Below are 15,881 nucleotides of genomic sequence, written 5' to 3' on the forward strand. Positions count from 1 at the left end.
TGCATGATATTTTTATTAGTCTCCAAATTCTAAGTTTTCTTCTTTATTTTAAGAGTGCAAGGCCATAAGAATTTTTCTTTCTTGTGCACCTTTGTATTAAGATCTAGACATTCACCTTAGTTCTGTTATGATGCTTCTGAGAGTTGTTCCTTATATATTTTCATTCCATGTAGCGCGATGACCAAATCATTTGCACAACCTTCTGGAATTTCTCTATCTCTAGGTACTGTGTTAAAATGTACATGCTACTCTTGTGATTGAAGTATTTCATTGTTTAAAATAAATATTAGAGGCTCACTACCTTATTATATGATGTATCTAGGATAATAAAGAGGCTCACTGTAGACACCTACTTTTGTCCCCATTCCCGAAAGGGAAAGGTTCGATGATGAAAGCATAAAAACTCCACTTGACAACGCATCTCCTATAAAATAAACGAATCTCGATTCCCCATTTCATTTCACCCGAAACCTGCTATTTATGGAAACCTGCTAAAAATAGTAACTGTCGTAAAAAGTAGCGTCTAAAAGTGGCAAATCATAAAAGATAGAAACCTGTCAAAATTAGGTGTTGCATTCCAACATAAATCCTAAATGAGATAGAAAACTGCGAGAATCCTATTCCTAATATGATTCGGAAATAAGAGTTACGTATTAATTAAAATCCTAACGAGCTTAGAGTTCGTAACGGGCCCAGACGCATTCCGTCATGAAATTGATACGCACTAAAAGACTCGATTAAGTCTCAAACACTACGGATTTCAGGAATCCGAATCTGACAAAGAAACGGCCCAAACAGCAATTTCAACGCCCAGCCCTGGGCGCTGAAATTGCCTGGATCCTATTTTCAACGCCCAGAGCTGGGCGCCGAAATCTTTGACGCCCAGCCCTGGGCGCTGAAAGTACCTGGGTACGTCTCTTTTCCTAATTCTTTGCGGATTAGAACTCTGCAATTCTATCTTTTCACGAACTCTTCCCTATAAATAGGCCCCTAGTTTCAACGTGAAACAACACACAACAACACATAATATATTCTGAGTATTGACTGTAAACCCCTTAGCCTAAGCCTCTCGCTGCGAAACTGTTCACGCGTTCTGTCGCAATCGATCGATAAATCGAACATAACGTATCCTGTCCCATAATTGAGATTCGTTAAATAAAAAGGAGAAATAGCAAAGTCAAAGTGGTTAGTTTTCTGAGAACCGTGACGCACCTCTCAAGGGTGCGTCGTGATGTGTCCCTTTTCGATGATTTAACTGCTTTCCTCGCCCTTTTTATGTACTGTTAAACTAACCTAATATGATTGTTCTATCACGCCTAACAAATATAATATTTTTGGGGAATCGGATTATCATGCTAGGTCCCTTAATGTTATTTAAATCAGATAGTCACGATCGAATTAGTATTATATGTTGCATATTGCTAAAATCAACTCAGATTAGTTTAATAGTTAACGCATGTCCCTTCAATTATTTATGCTGAGCTAGTAAGGATATCCTGCCTCTGGAGTTATCGACGAGCGAATTACTCCTCTCGGTAGTTACAGTCCCCCGAACCCTCAATCTCTACCTTGCGGGTGTATATTGAGAGATCCCCACACCAGGGATCACAAGGGAACCTACGGCCGTCGTGGTCAAACATAATTGCACTAGCTCCCTTTATGTCACGATAACCGGGTTTTGTCAGTTTTTCTCATTGTTGTTAAAAACTGAATGGCGACTCCTATATTACTAGTCAATTGGGTGTATACTCACAGGAAATCCAATTACACTTGATTGAATAAAAATAATCGTCACACCCACGAGGGACAAGGTCACGCATTAGCCTCGTGCTTTTTCGACCCCCTCACAGTGGCGACTCCACTGGGGATAGTGAAGGAAATACTCGTGCTTGTAGGTAATCAAAAAAGCCGAAGGGTGAAATGATCCTACCCCGCGTTTATTTCCCCATCAAGTTGGGACGACCTGAAAATCAGCATATTAATGTGAACGGACAGAACATCATAACGAATCTCGGCTCCCTCGGGAGTTGGGACTAAGGATACCTTTTTTCGCCAATAGGGGGGTACATACGCCGCGCATGTTTCCCACTCGGTACTTGTGCAGGTAGTACACCTATCCCGAACCCAATCGCTCGCTCATTAGGTCCCTCTTGCCTGCATGCCCCCTTGGCTTGCACTTGCGGGTTGGCCTCTTGAGCGAAATTCGTCTGTTGAAGACACTACCTCGACCGGGGCATGTGTTGGATCTACGATAGAAGCGGTACCAAGCCAGGCGCAAATAAACTACCCATAGAAGCCTATCATAAACTACGTGGCATATTTAATTTTCAAATCCATGTTTGTAATGTAGTCATGTGTAGCGAAATATGTGATTGTGTGCGACAAACTATCCTAGAAAACCAACGACCTTAAAAAATTGCCCAAACATTCATAGACTAATTTGCCAAAGAGTTATACCGAAATACGTGTTCCGCAAACCCGAACGATCGCCACAAAAATAAGCGACGCTCGGGATGGCCTGTAACGAATCCCACAAAACGCTGCACAACGCGTAAAGGACGTTATTAGGCAAACACGCAAATCGAAGTCGCATAAACAAAAGTATACGCAAACAGAAATCGAGCACCAGTCAGGGACGCATTTTCAGCGCCCCTGGCTGGGCGCCAAAATTTCTTACGCCCACTTCTGGGCGCCGAAGTTGCTGCCTGGCCTTTTGGTCAGGCACAGCAGCCTCGGCGCCCGCGAATGAAAAAATATACGTAGCAAAAAAAAACTTTTCGAAAAAATTTGCTGCGAGGGCGTATGAAAAGGCACTCGATTCTAAAAGCGACTTGTAAAAAAAATAATAAAATAACTCTTTGTGTCGTTGTTAGGCCTCCTATGACGACAATGCTCGGCACTAAAAACCGAACATGCTAATTAAACGACCTTGAATGTCACATGGGCAAAGTATTCAAAAAATAATGTTCAAAGGGAGTCTTCAAGGAAAAATAATGTTCAATAAATCCGAGTCTAGACTAGGTTATGCCGAAGTACAATCCAAATCCTAAGTCTTAGTTGTCTTATCCATGGAATCGGTCCTAATGCTTGGTGTCGTTTTGCAAGTTAAAAGGTTAAACCATATTGAGTCTCCCCTCCTAACATTTAAATCAATAAGCACCCATATGTCATTGTCATCCCTTGCTAGGAATCCACGGCCTCAATACTCTCTCTCACCAATAAAAAGAATATATTATAGTATTTGCAAAATGGAAACGGTCACATTCTGGAAATCATTCCCCCATAGTCGCACAACCCCCAAAGTGAACCTAAGGTGTCAATACCATTAGCAAAAAATTAATGGCCTCAAGGCTTATGATCACATTGGGTCACGACTATCATAGTCCTCTCGAGTCACTCACTCCTTGAAATACTCCTAAGTACGGACTAAAAGATTTTCCATGAATGCAACATGACCAACCATGAAAATACCCAAATCGGCATACCATAAGGCTACCATTGGGGTAAAGCAATACACACTAAGAGAGAAGCCGCACTAATGATTCTAGCCTTGTAAAAATGGAAATTCGATCTCCCCAATTAACTACCTTGCCAACATTAAACAAAATGGCGCATGACAAATGAACACCCAAGGGTTAAAATCTAAAGTGTCAACCAACGAAAGTTATGGTCCAATTAGCCTAAGTCAGAAAGTTGCTTGGTCAAGTATTATAGGCTTATGCCACGTCATTATTTTGAGTCTAGGCCATCTCCTTGTATTCATACACGGTTATAATCAGAAAAATTAATGAAAGTTTGAGTCTAAATCACAACTTCCAGTTAAAATCCGAGAAACTAGAATCTGAAAAAGAAGCAAAAAATTATTTTCGATGTAATTCTTTCGTTAAATTTCAATAAGGTAAAAACAACATTTTGAATCAACGCTATTTGCACATTTTAAGAAACGACTAAATACGCTTGCAAAGTAAGACAATTTAAAAGGTCCACCCTAGGCCTACTAAAGTTAAAGGTCCCTTATAGGCCTACCAAACGAGGCTCACTCAGCCTCGCCTCGTGACTCAAAGACCACACCCATATACCTTTTAGCCAAAACAAATTATGTTGGGGAGAAATCCCATGCCAAAGGAAAAAATAGAAAGAGAAAAGGGAGAGCGAAAAGAGCGATCCAAGAAATACTTCGCCCGTACCTCCCAAAGTGCGGAATTTACCCAAGTAAACGAAGGAAAAGAATTGAGTCAACCAATCCAAATCATATCCCAAAAAATTATACACAAAGTTCTACGATGTCTACCCTTTCCAATCCTTATGTTCTTAGACGCCTTCGCTCTGGGGTCCCTGTTCAGCTCATTTAACCTATCCATGTTCTCATTGCCATGACCCAAGAAACCATTACCTCGACTCTTGTTCTTGAACTCGTTGTCAACCGCAAACCACGCACGGCCATTGACACGTGCGTCATACCCCTTATTTCCAAAACCTGCTCTTATACCACCATTAGCATAATGACCATATAACTTGTGTGGATACATCCTGTTGATATACCCTTGAGCCGTCCCCATACTACTCATTGGCCTTGATTGATGTAAACTCGTGACACTAGCTTGAGGCTGCAAATTGTGAGTCCTAGCAGATATAATCCTCATGCTTGACCAATGCCTATACAAATTATCCTATCTCATTCAACCCATCTTTCAAACCGTCTTGAGTCACGAGTAAAAAAGGAAGACAAATGAAAAGTACAAAAAAATAATAAATAATAAAAAAGCAAACTTTGCAAAGCGCCTTTAAAAGCTCGTCTAAAAAGAAAAAGAAGCATTTAGTGCACCAAAAAAGATCCTCCCAGAAGTCATTCAGCGCCCATAGCTGGGCGCCGAAATCTTGAGCGCCCCAGCCTGGGCGTTGAATCTCTCTGCTTGCTAAAATTTGTCCCGAAGTGCTCGTCATTTTATCTGCACATGCACGGAAAAATAACGAACACTTGGAGGGGTACAACACGTATTCAGATATATGTACCACCAAGAAATACATGTACTCGAAAAAATATAAAACAAATTTTTGGCTTACGGCAAAGCAGCAGATTAAAATAATAACAAACTTCATTTATTCTACCGTTCGAAAAAATATAAAACAAATTTTTGGCTTACGGCAAAGCAGCAGATTAAAATAATAACAAACTTCATTTATTCTACCGTTTCAAATAATATGTTTTCACCTCAGAACATACTTATCGAATTCGGCATTCTAAGAAACCATTTTATAGGCTAAGAACTACGGAAGACCTGATTCGAAATTAAATCTATTTAAGGCGGATACGTAGGAAATCCATGATTCGGTCCAACCAATTTGCAAAAATATTAAAGCCTATAGAATAACAAGAATAAAAATAGAAGTCCCTTATTGAAATTTAATTACTTGCAACCCAAGTCGAAAGAAAATTTTAAGTCAAAAGAAGAATCCAAGTCACCAAGATGCCAAATTAATGAGCACACATCGAAAAATAATAAGGGCACGTACCCTTGCCAGAAGGAGCACTCACACTCCTAGGCACTTAGCCAAGACTCAAAAGATCACTCTGCCTCAATTGAATGGGGGCTAACGCAAGCGTCCATGACCTCTAAAGTACTCGACTTGACCCTCCCTAAAGCGAACTAACTCACTTAAAGACTTTCTTTCACCACTAGACATAGTCGTTCGCTTAAAGACCTTCTTTCACCACTAGACACAGTCATGATCGCCAACAAGTAGTAAGGGCAGTAAGCTTGCAATAAAGAGGATTGTTCTACGGCATCGCCCCATCGTTCCTTCGAACTCAGGGCACCCGTTCATGGTAATTCAAATGCTTGCTAATCCCCTTTGAAAAAAAATAAAAAATGGTACATTGTCAATAGGACTTGGCACTTAACCAAGACTCACCCTACTCAGGAATATGACATGGGCATCTAAAATCGAAATCTGAAAGCATCATTAATGGGAAGACATAACAGCAACTGGGGGCTAAAAAGTGAAATGAAAGAGCTAGGGAAAGAACTAAGTATACCTTGACCTTTTGTGCAGACATACACCAAGTAAATCTAAGTCAATTTGAAAACGGTTTATATTCCCGCAATTCTGGAAAAGATGGCCCTAAAAGCCTAAAGCACATGCCAAACGGGCACAAGTATATCTTGACGCCTGCACCCTGGCTTCCAGCAAATCCTTAGACAGCATTCCAAAAATCGTAACAGTATTTTGATTCACTCATTGAATCCTGTACGAACCCTTCTATAAGTCAACCTACTTAGGACACCTCGTATTGTACACAGTAGGACTCGGATTTTAAATAATTTTCAAATGATTTTTAAAGACTTCTTCGGACAAATAAAGTGTCGTTGGTTTAAGCTTAGTGTGCGTCCATCTCAACATTGCAAGTGAGTCAAAAAGATTTTTAAATATGATTATGGGTAAAGAAAGGCACCTAGCTTTTAGTCAAGGCACACTTCAACATGTGACTACCTTGACCATGGCAGTGTCACACAATACGACATTTACAAGAGAAGTAGCAAATCACTACTCGAACATACCCCGCACTAAACGAGTCTGGTTCAAACTATTCATGATCCGTGTCACCATGAATGCATAAAAACGTATGCAAAGCATTATAGCACCAAGCCAATCCCGTAGCTACAATTGGGGGCTTGAGAAAAACACTCTAAAATGCTCGAAATGACGATTTTATCGCAAATTCTCGACGCTAATGCTATACATATGTCATAGGGGCTCAATCCTAAGCTTTAATCGTGCAAAACGAACCTTAGAGTGGCTACAACCCCTCCCAAATTCTAAGCGCTACTTAGAATATATAAAGTCACCCCACTAACAAGGGTAACTGAAAATCGCGAGTCACCAAAACTCCGATCAAGCCACTGCACATAACGCTCGCCCTATAAAGCGCCCGTTACACAGTCTGCATCGTTCCGAAGCAAAAGCGAAAGAAAAAAAAATCAAAAAAAAAAACTGTCAAAGTTCTGCCCATAAATCATTTTCAACGCCCAGAGCTGGGCGCCGATATCTGTAACGCCCCAGCCTGAGCGCTGAATCTTTCTGCTAGCCAAGTTTTGCCCAGATATAAAAATAAGAAAGAAACACCTATGAATCCTCGCATCGAACGAAGTAATAAACCGTGCACGCCCACACAGAAGGTGCTACACTTGTTCGAGTACCTGAACGAGGCGTGATGAAGTACTCCAAAAAATGATATCCCAACACTTGGAGGAATGTTCTAAGACACGCCGTTAGGCCACACAAGCCTGCGTTGCACCATAATCCCACAATACAAGTCTAAAAAAGGGTAAGGCACATTGCACTAATGCAAGCACGACCAAGAGTAAGAGGCAAAGACTACTTATCGCCCAAATGCAAGCCACACGACTTCTACACTAAGGATTAAAGGTAGCAAAACATTACCTACCACGGAAGGGATAGCTCGCACCTACACGAGCGAAACCCCCAAGGCATCTTTCTCGAAAGAACCTACAAAAATCGTACGCCAAAAGGAAGCATCCCAATATGCATACTTGGGAGCTCCAAGCTACGAAACAACCATAGCAAAATAAAAAAAATCTCGAAGCAAATGTTTGAACAATCGAAAGGGCACGATGTTTCAGCCCACTTCATGAATGGGCCTGAACCCTATCAAGCTTCTAAGCAAACTATTCAAAATCAGTCGTTGCTCAAAAAAAAAATGAAACAATTCAAGCAATCTGATTAATGGACCGCACACAACGGCCATTCTATGAACGCTCGTTCGCACGTACATATCATCATTCACGAACACGTTCAAAAAAATATAAGAGCGATCAAAGTCTTACACCTCAAGGTATGTTCCTCGGGCCATATAGACTCGCCCAACTATCGCAATAACTGTACGCCTTAAGAGCAACAGTTCCTTAATATAATCGCCCCAAAGCAACAAGCACCGTAGTCCACCAATCGGCTACGGCTTCTCAAGAAAATCATCACGTTCTAAAAATAAAGAAAAAACAAAAGAGAAGAGAATACATAGAACTTCCAAGTGAAATAAACGAATGAACAAGAGGCCGACTGTGTCATCAAAAGACCATCTCAAACAACACTTTCAACGCCCCACCTGGGCGTGAATTATTTCAACGCCCAGGCCTGGGCGCCGAAAATGAACCCAGGCTCAAATAAGGCCCTAACTTCTATTGGGCCCTGCCGCATCCATTCGACTCGAAAATTTCCGATTTCCTTACTGAAAGTCGCACCTCACGACTTTGTCAAGAGTAGCACACGACTACAAAGATCGCTCGCACTTACGAGCACGATCCCAAAACACGATCAAGGACATTACAAAATACGTATCCCCAAAGAACCTCTTTGACAAGAACTGACCGCCAAGCACGAGTACTTGGTGGCTGAAAAGAAAAAATATATCTCAAAAAAGGTATGCAAAGTTAATTCCCAGACTACGTTGTACAAAGTCCCGTGTTTGGATAATCTCAAAAGAAAAAGAACCGATTTACGACCTTAAGACAAAGGTCACCGTTGATACTTATACATGGTCCCCCAATCAAGGACTCAGGTAATGGCAAAATTGAGCCATAAAGACTAGCTCAAAACCATGAAAGAAGATGACCACGAGACTATGGTCCATCTAAACACATTGTCAACCCACATTCAGGTTGCAACTAAATCCGAGCATCCCTCGGAAGAATTCGCTCCTATAAGAATGAATAAAAAGAAATTCTCAAAAGAAATCACAAGAAAAAAATGAAATATGGACTTGCCCACCTCAATCAGGCAAGATCGAACCACGCGAGTTCCAAATTAAAAAACGAATTCATGGACGTCCACCCTCAGCGGACAGGGCTCGCCCACCTTCAGCGGGCGGGGTCTGCGTGACTAACCGCGCAGGTCCTCAGTTTTCAAAAATGAAAAGAAGATAAAATTTTCAAAATAAAACAGGCTCGCCATCTTCAGCCGGCGGGGTCTGCGTCACTAGCCGCGCAGGTCCTCAGTTTTCGAAAAATAAAGTCTGCAAATTTAAAACAGGCTCGCCATCTTCAGCCGGCGGGGTCTACGGCGCAAACCACGTAGGTCCTTATTTTCAAAAAAAAAAAATTCAAAATAGATTCTTCCACTTCTATCGGACGGGGTGTCCACCCTCAGCGGACAAGGTTCGCCATCTTCAGCCGGCGGGGTCTACGGCGCAAACCACGTAGGTCCTTATTTTCAAAAAAGCAAAATAAATTTCAAAATAGATTCGTTCACTTCTATCGGACGGGGTGTCCACCCTCAGCGGACAAGGTTCGCCATCTTCAGCCGGCGAGGTCTACGTCACAAACCGCGTAGGTCCTTATTTTCAAAACGTCAAAACAGATTCGTCCACTTCTATCGGACGGGGCGTCCACCCTCAACGGACAGGCTCGCCCACCTTCAGCGGGCGGGGTCTGCGTCATTAACCGCGCAGGTCCTTAGTCGCTGCAGCGATAACTTTTAATGGATTTTCCTTCGTTTTACGTCCTATAAAAACAAGGGTGCTGGATTTTCCTTCGTTTTACGTCCTATAAAAACAAGGGGGTTTTCTCGTTTAGCTAGCCCTGAAAATGAGAATCTTTAAAAACATTTTTTACCTCGTGATTGGGCTTGGCCAGGCCCAATTACACTTTACAGGTTTAATTTTGAAAACATCTGTAGCTACTCCCAATGACAAAGTGAGGGAGTTTCTACGCACCTTTAGATCCTTCCAATGACAAAGTGAGGAAGTTTCTATACTATCAGTTGATAAATCCCAATGACACGTGATGACCCTTAAGTCAAATGTTATCACTCGGGGGCTCGTGAGACCCTCGCAAAACAGGTCACATACACCATGGCTTGTGTGACGCACTCCGTCAAATACTTTGACCATCGTCTTACTCCAAGACTCAGTCAAAGTGGGGGCTAACTGTAGACACCTACTTTTGTCCCCATTCCCGAAAGGGAAAGGTTTGATGATGAAAGCATAAAAACTCCACTTGACAACGCATCTCCTATAAAATAAACGAATCTCGATTCCCCATTTCATTTCACCCGAAACCTGCTATTTATGGAAACCTGCTGAAAAAAGTAACTGCCGTAAAAAGTAGCGTCTAAAAGTGGCAAATCATAAAAGATAGAAACCTGTCAGAATTATATGTTGCATTCCAACATAAATCCTAAATGAGATAGAAAACTGCGAGAATCCTATTCCTAATATGATTCGGAAATAAGAGTTACGTATTAATTAAAATCCTAACGAGCCTAGAGTTCGTAACGGGCCCAGACGCATTCCGTCATGAAATTGATACGCACTAAAAGGCTCGATTAAGTCTCAAACACTACGGATTTCAGGAATCCGAATCTGACAAAGAAACGGCTCAAACAGCAATTTCAACGCCCATCCCTGGGCGCTGAAATTGCCTGGATCCTATTTTCAACGCCCAGAGCTGGGCGCCGAAATCTTTGACGCCCAGCCCTGGGCGCTGAAAGTACCTGGGTACGTCTCTTTTCCTAATTCTTTGCGGATTAGAACTCTGCAATTCTATCTTTTCACGAACTCTTCCCTATAAATAGGCCCCTAGTTTCGACGTGAAACAACACACAACAACACATAATATATTCTGAGTATTGACTCTAAACCCCTTAGCCTAAGCCTCTCGCTGCGAAACTGTTCACGCGTTCTGTCGCAATCGATCCATAAATCGAACAGAACGTATCCTGTCCCATAATTGAGATTCCTTAAATAAAAAGGAGAAATAGCAAAGTCAAAGTGGTTAGTTTTCTGAGAACCGTGACGCACCTCTCAAGGGTGCGTCGTGATGTGTCCCTTTTCGATGATTTAACTGCTTTCCTCGCCCTTTTTATGAACTGTTAAACTAACCTAATATGATTGTTCTATCACGCCTAACAAATATAATATTTTTGGGGAATCGGATTATCATGCTAGGTCCCTTAATGTTATTTAAATCAGATAATCACGATCGAATTAGTATTATATGTTGCATATTGCTAAAATCAACTCAGATTAGTTTAATAGTTAACGCATGTCCCTTCAATTATTTATGCTGAGCTAGTAAGGATATACTGCCTCTGGAGTTATCGACGAGCGAATTACTGCTCTCGGTAGTTACAGTCCCCCGAACCCTCAATCTCTACCTTGCGGGTGTATATTGAGAGATCCCCACACCAGGGATCACAAGGGAACCTACGGCCGTCGTGGTCAAACATAATTACACTCCCTTTATGTCAGGATAACCGGGTTTTGTCAGTTTTTCCCATTGTTGTTAAAAACTGAATAGCTACTCCTATATTACTAGTCAATTGGGTGTATACTCACAGGAAATCCAATTACACTTGATTGAATAAAAATAATCGTCACACCCACGAGGGACAAGGTCACGCATTAGCCTCGCGCTTTTTCGACCCCCTCACACTCACTACCGACGGTGTCTTCTGTGGCGCGTTCTTTAATTCTAGTGAAATGACGTCTTCGGCTTGATCCTGCGAACAATTTGTACTTTCCTTGTAAGTTTCTTTCTCCTTCCTCCTGATTTCAGGTTTTATTTGAATTTTTTTGGTTGATTTGGAATTTTAATTTGTGTAAGGTATAAGTTAGCTTATGAAATGTTGAATTAAGTTGATATTATCAAATTCTGTTTGGCATATATAAGGATGAATGTTGTTAATTTTGGTGTTATGTGTAAATGTAGTTGAGTAAATGAATAATTGAACTTGAAAGGACATTTTGTTCTGTTTGAATGATGCATTAGCTTGGATTGGTTTTTAGGAAATATCCAGATACAATTCGAGGTTTTGATTTCATGGTTGCTTAAGTTAATGACTTAAGATGTATTGACTATTGAGGTTGGGACAGAAGGGTCAACTTCCATGTGTTCTAGATGAATTTCCTGCTGGAGTTTCTCCTATACGATTTCGCTTTAGTTTTGGTGTGTTGTATTAGGCTGGTGATTTTGTTATGAAACCAGCGACTGGAATTAGTCTAGAATCTTAAGTGTGCTAGATTAAGACACTTCTTTTATTTATTTTTTGGCTTTTTGACACTGGTTGAGACACTTCTAACTTAACACCAGAGTTTATGAAACAACATGATGTACACTTTATAACATAAGCTAGAAAACAACTTTAGAAGCATTATTAAAAAATGTTAAAATGATCTTGAAAGAGGACACTTAAAAAGGATTATGTTCAATAATTTTGTTCAAAACATTGACTTTATCTTGAGGCATACTAAAGCTAGATGATAGGTGTTAAACTAAAGGCAACATTCTGTTTTTCAGAGTTGAACACATCGACTGCTTGCAAGTAAACGAAATTAAGATACATTGTCTTGTGTACTAGTAACTGATCAGAAAATATCATTTTGCTTTGTACATTAGAGAAATTCAAGCTGCAAGAAGTTCATATGGAAATTATTTCCGTGTTATGACATACGGAGAATCACATGGTGGTGGCGTTGGTTGTGTGGTTGATGGCGTCCCACCCAGACTTCCTTTATCCGAGGAAGATTTACAATTAGATCTTGATATAAGGTAGTTGACAATCTTGACATTGAGACTAACTTGCACCAAAAGTCCATAACTTTGAACTTCACAATTTTCGGTCTTAATTGAATTATCCAAGTCTTATTTTTTCCAGACACAAAAATACTGTCAGCAAAGTTAAAGTTGTATGAAACTATTGATTACTTGGTTTTAAAAATGATTTATTGAGGAGCTTGACCTCAAGTATGTTGGTGTTCTGGACTCATTGTGCTATTGTTTTTTGCTTTTATTATTAGTTTCAATTTCTTGTTTTGATGTTTTAGGAGGCCTGGCCAAAGCCGGATTACTACCCCAAGGAAAGAGACGGATACATGCAAAATAATTTCAGGCATTTCTGAAGGTTACTTGTATTTGCAGAATCTTGTTAAAATCTTTTGGTCTTTTATATTTAGCAAATTTCAGTGTTGTCAGTTGTGCCTTAATGATAACATTGTACTTGCAGGATTGACTATTGGATCACCAATTGTAGTGAATGCACCAAATACTGACCAAAGAGGAAATGTAAGAATTTTGGCTACTTGTTAAAGTGATGTTAAAACTTGAACTTCAGTTATGTCTAATGTCTAAAGTGTTAGCTTTTATGTGTTCATTCTTACACATCTTGCCTATATAATAATGGCAGTATGATGGGAGGGAATAGAAAGAGATGGGAACAAGTTCCCTTCTTTGGATAAGGGATTGGGGGAAAGGAAAGGACGGGAGGGTTCTATTTTTCCTCCCTTTTTAATTGGAGAGATTTGGAAAGGCAATGGAGCCCCCCCCCCCTCCCCTCCGTTTTTCCTCCCATTTTGTTTTTTTTCTTTGAAGATCGTCCAGGGAGCATTGAAGCTTTCTTCTCCAGAGTTAGATCAAGGCAAGGTGGGCCAGCCCTCAATAGGAGGAGTGTAAGGAGAAACATGAGAATGAAGGCCAGGACACTTGAGCAAGTTACTTCCACTACTAGATCCTAGTTTTTCTAGGTTATAGTAGATACAATTTGTATTTTGATGATATTTTGGACTATTTAGTTAGTAACATTTATATACTATGGAATTTGGTTAGTAACTTTATCATGTACTATGGATAATTAGTAACATTATCGTGTACGATGGATTTTAACTATGTACTTCTAGATTTGTATAGGTTAATTTCAATGTTACATAGATCGGATACCAATTATTCAAAATACAGGTTTCATTGACCTTATTGCTTTAATTTTATATATATATATATATATATATATATATATATATATATATATATATATATTTGCATTTATATATAGGTGGGAAGAAAAGTATACAAAAAGACTTGGATGATTTTTGATGTTGTGGTATTAGGCTGAACTAGATTTAAAATTCCACCAACACAGATTTTTAGACGCCTTTAAGCGTCGAGAATATTAAACAGGTAAATATGGATTAGGCGGGCAGTAGATATTCTCGACGCCATCACAAAATTTCTAGACGCTTTAAGGCGTCGAGAATCTCGACGCCAAACAGGAAGGGAGACAACAAGAAGCGACCACAATATCGACAAAATAAAGCGCCGAGAATTCTCGACTAACATTTTGGCGATGCCTTCTTCTAGGCGTCGAGGACAAATTTTGCGACGCCTTTTGGCATCGAAAAAAGGCGAAAAAGGCGCCGCTAAAACGAGGGATTTGTAGTAGTGTATCAAATAATTACTTAGGCATCAGAGGGAATATTCCTACGAGAATATTCTTGTTTTTCAGGTTGTAAGAAGATCATGCCAGCGCATACCGGATACCTCCGTGGAAAGGGTGACGCATCAGCACCAGCAAAGTTCCCACAATATTTGGCGTCGTCTATGGGGAGGTCCAGTATCATGGAAGACTTACAATCTGAAGGTGAGGGACAAGGGAAAGGCGTCCGTACGAGAGGAGACATTGCTACATAGAAGAAGCCAATTGAATTGCCAATGCTGGAAATACTCCACATCGCATCCAAGAAGTCGATGTAGTTAGTGAGGAAGAACCGGACGCCGGGCTACCTCCTCCTGGTGGACATCTCAGTCCTAGTGTAAAGGATGATGTGCTGGATGAAAACCTAGACCTTCCGATTTCAGTAGGGACGCTGTGAGAGATCTTAGCTGGATTCCAGCAACAGATGAACCAAAATTTTCAACAACAAATGAGCACCGCTGTGCATGAAGAAATACGGAGGAACATGTTAATCTATAATTGCAATATTGAGAGGACAGTCCCACGCGGATAATTTAGCCTTCGCTTCAATCGGATAAGAAGAATGCCACTTAGGTCAAATATTTGGAGGGCTGGGGAAAGTTCTCGGCCAATAGCCAACAGAGGTGTTAGTCCCTTTACAGAGCGGTCAGCTTAGGAACGTGATCATCATGCTCTCCCTGCTCGACACGAGCAGATGGCACGGCCGGCTTCCCGAATACATCCTTCCCTTGTCCAGCATCCAGGACGGCAACCCTATGAGGCTGAGTCCGAATTGTCAGACACCGGATCGACTCTTGTCATGGAAGATCGACCCTTCTACCCCTCCGCTCGAGGGCAGGCCCAAATGACCTCTCCCAGAGTCGGCATGCGCCTTAGAATTTCTCACCTATCACATCCAACAGGGATTGAACAACCTTACATTGAGGCACATGAGTACCCCTTTTTATGAATCCATAATAAATACTCCAAAGGAACCCAAATTGAAGACTCTTACCATAGAGGCCGATGACGGTACAACTGATCCTGATACGCATCTGGTTGCATACTGTCATCATATGTATGTACAAGGAACCAACGAGGAAACGTGGTGCAAATATTTATAAGGTACTCTCAAAGGTATAGCTAGCGTCCAAATGGTTCGAAAGGCTACCCGCGCGATCTATTACCTCCTTTACCGAGTTAGAAGTCATGTTCTCCACAAGGTTCATGGCTCACAAAGAAGAAAGGAAGACAAGTATGCATCTAGGCCACATTCAGCAAGGAAAGGGCTAGTCACTAAGAAGTTATGTGAAACGCTTTAATATGGAGGTTGGGCAGATTACGAACTTCCCGGATGGAGTCTCCTTCTACAACTTCATCTGGGGTTTAAAGTAGGGGTCATTCAAGTTTGACTTTGTCAAGAAAAGTGTGGGACAATGGCTGAAGTACTGGAGGAGGCCGAAGCATTCATACAAGCGACTGAAATATGTAGCGTATCTAAAGACGGCAAGACAGGAGAAGCAGTTGAATCCCCTAGGAAGAAAGAATAGAAAGATCGAAAGATCATCAGAATTAATGGCACCTTGGCAATATCAAAGGAGCAAGACCCCGCATCTGCAGGGCAAAAAAAGGGGACGCCC

General features: G+C 41.0%; 1 protein-coding gene across 2 annotated transcripts; it reads left to right on the plus strand.

Moving 5' to 3' along the window:
- The first annotated feature begins 9,905 nt into the window (after window positions 1-9,905).
- On the plus strand, window positions 9,906-13,722 carry LOC130467952 (chorismate synthase 2, chloroplastic). Of its 2 annotated transcripts, XM_056837121.1 has the most exons (4): window positions 11,580-12,566; window positions 12,842-12,918; window positions 13,021-13,079; window positions 13,219-13,722. In XM_056837121.1, the coding sequence occupies exons 1-4, from the start codon at window positions 12,460-12,462 to the stop codon at window positions 13,303-13,305; spliced, it is 330 nt and encodes a 109-aa protein (XP_056693099.1). In that variant the 5' UTR covers window positions 11,580-12,459; the 3' UTR covers window positions 13,306-13,722. The 2 variants fall into 2 exon arrangements, 1 of the variants encoding a protein (XP_056693099.1); XR_008928094.1 differs by lacking the exon at window positions 11,580-12,566 and adding an exon at window positions 9,906-11,541 and having other exon boundaries at window positions 13,021-13,722.
- Window positions 13,723-15,881: the final 2,159 nt, after the last annotated feature.

The sequence above is a fragment of the Spinacia oleracea genome, chromosome 1 (assembly GCF_020520425.1).
Source record: "Spinacia oleracea cultivar Varoflay chromosome 1, BTI_SOV_V1, whole genome shotgun sequence".
Taxonomy (NCBI): Eukaryota; Viridiplantae; Streptophyta; class Magnoliopsida; order Caryophyllales; family Amaranthaceae; genus Spinacia; species Spinacia oleracea.

What these genes read in the sequence shown, in the direction of transcription:
- LOC130467952 (XM_056837121.1), top strand. Translation starts at nt 12,460, where the DNA reads ATGACATACGGAGAATCACATGGTGGTGGCGTTGGTTGTGTGGTTGAT. An exon ending in CAATTAGATCTTGATATAAG is followed by an intron (nt 12,567 to 12,841) that starts GTAGTTGACAAT and finishes TTGATGTTTTAG; the next exon opens with GAGGCCTGGCCAAAGCCGGA. An exon ending in AATTTCAGGCATTTCTGAAG is followed by an intron (nt 12,919 to 13,020) that starts GTTACTTGTATT and finishes TTGTACTTGCAG; the next exon opens with GATTGACTATTGGATCACCA.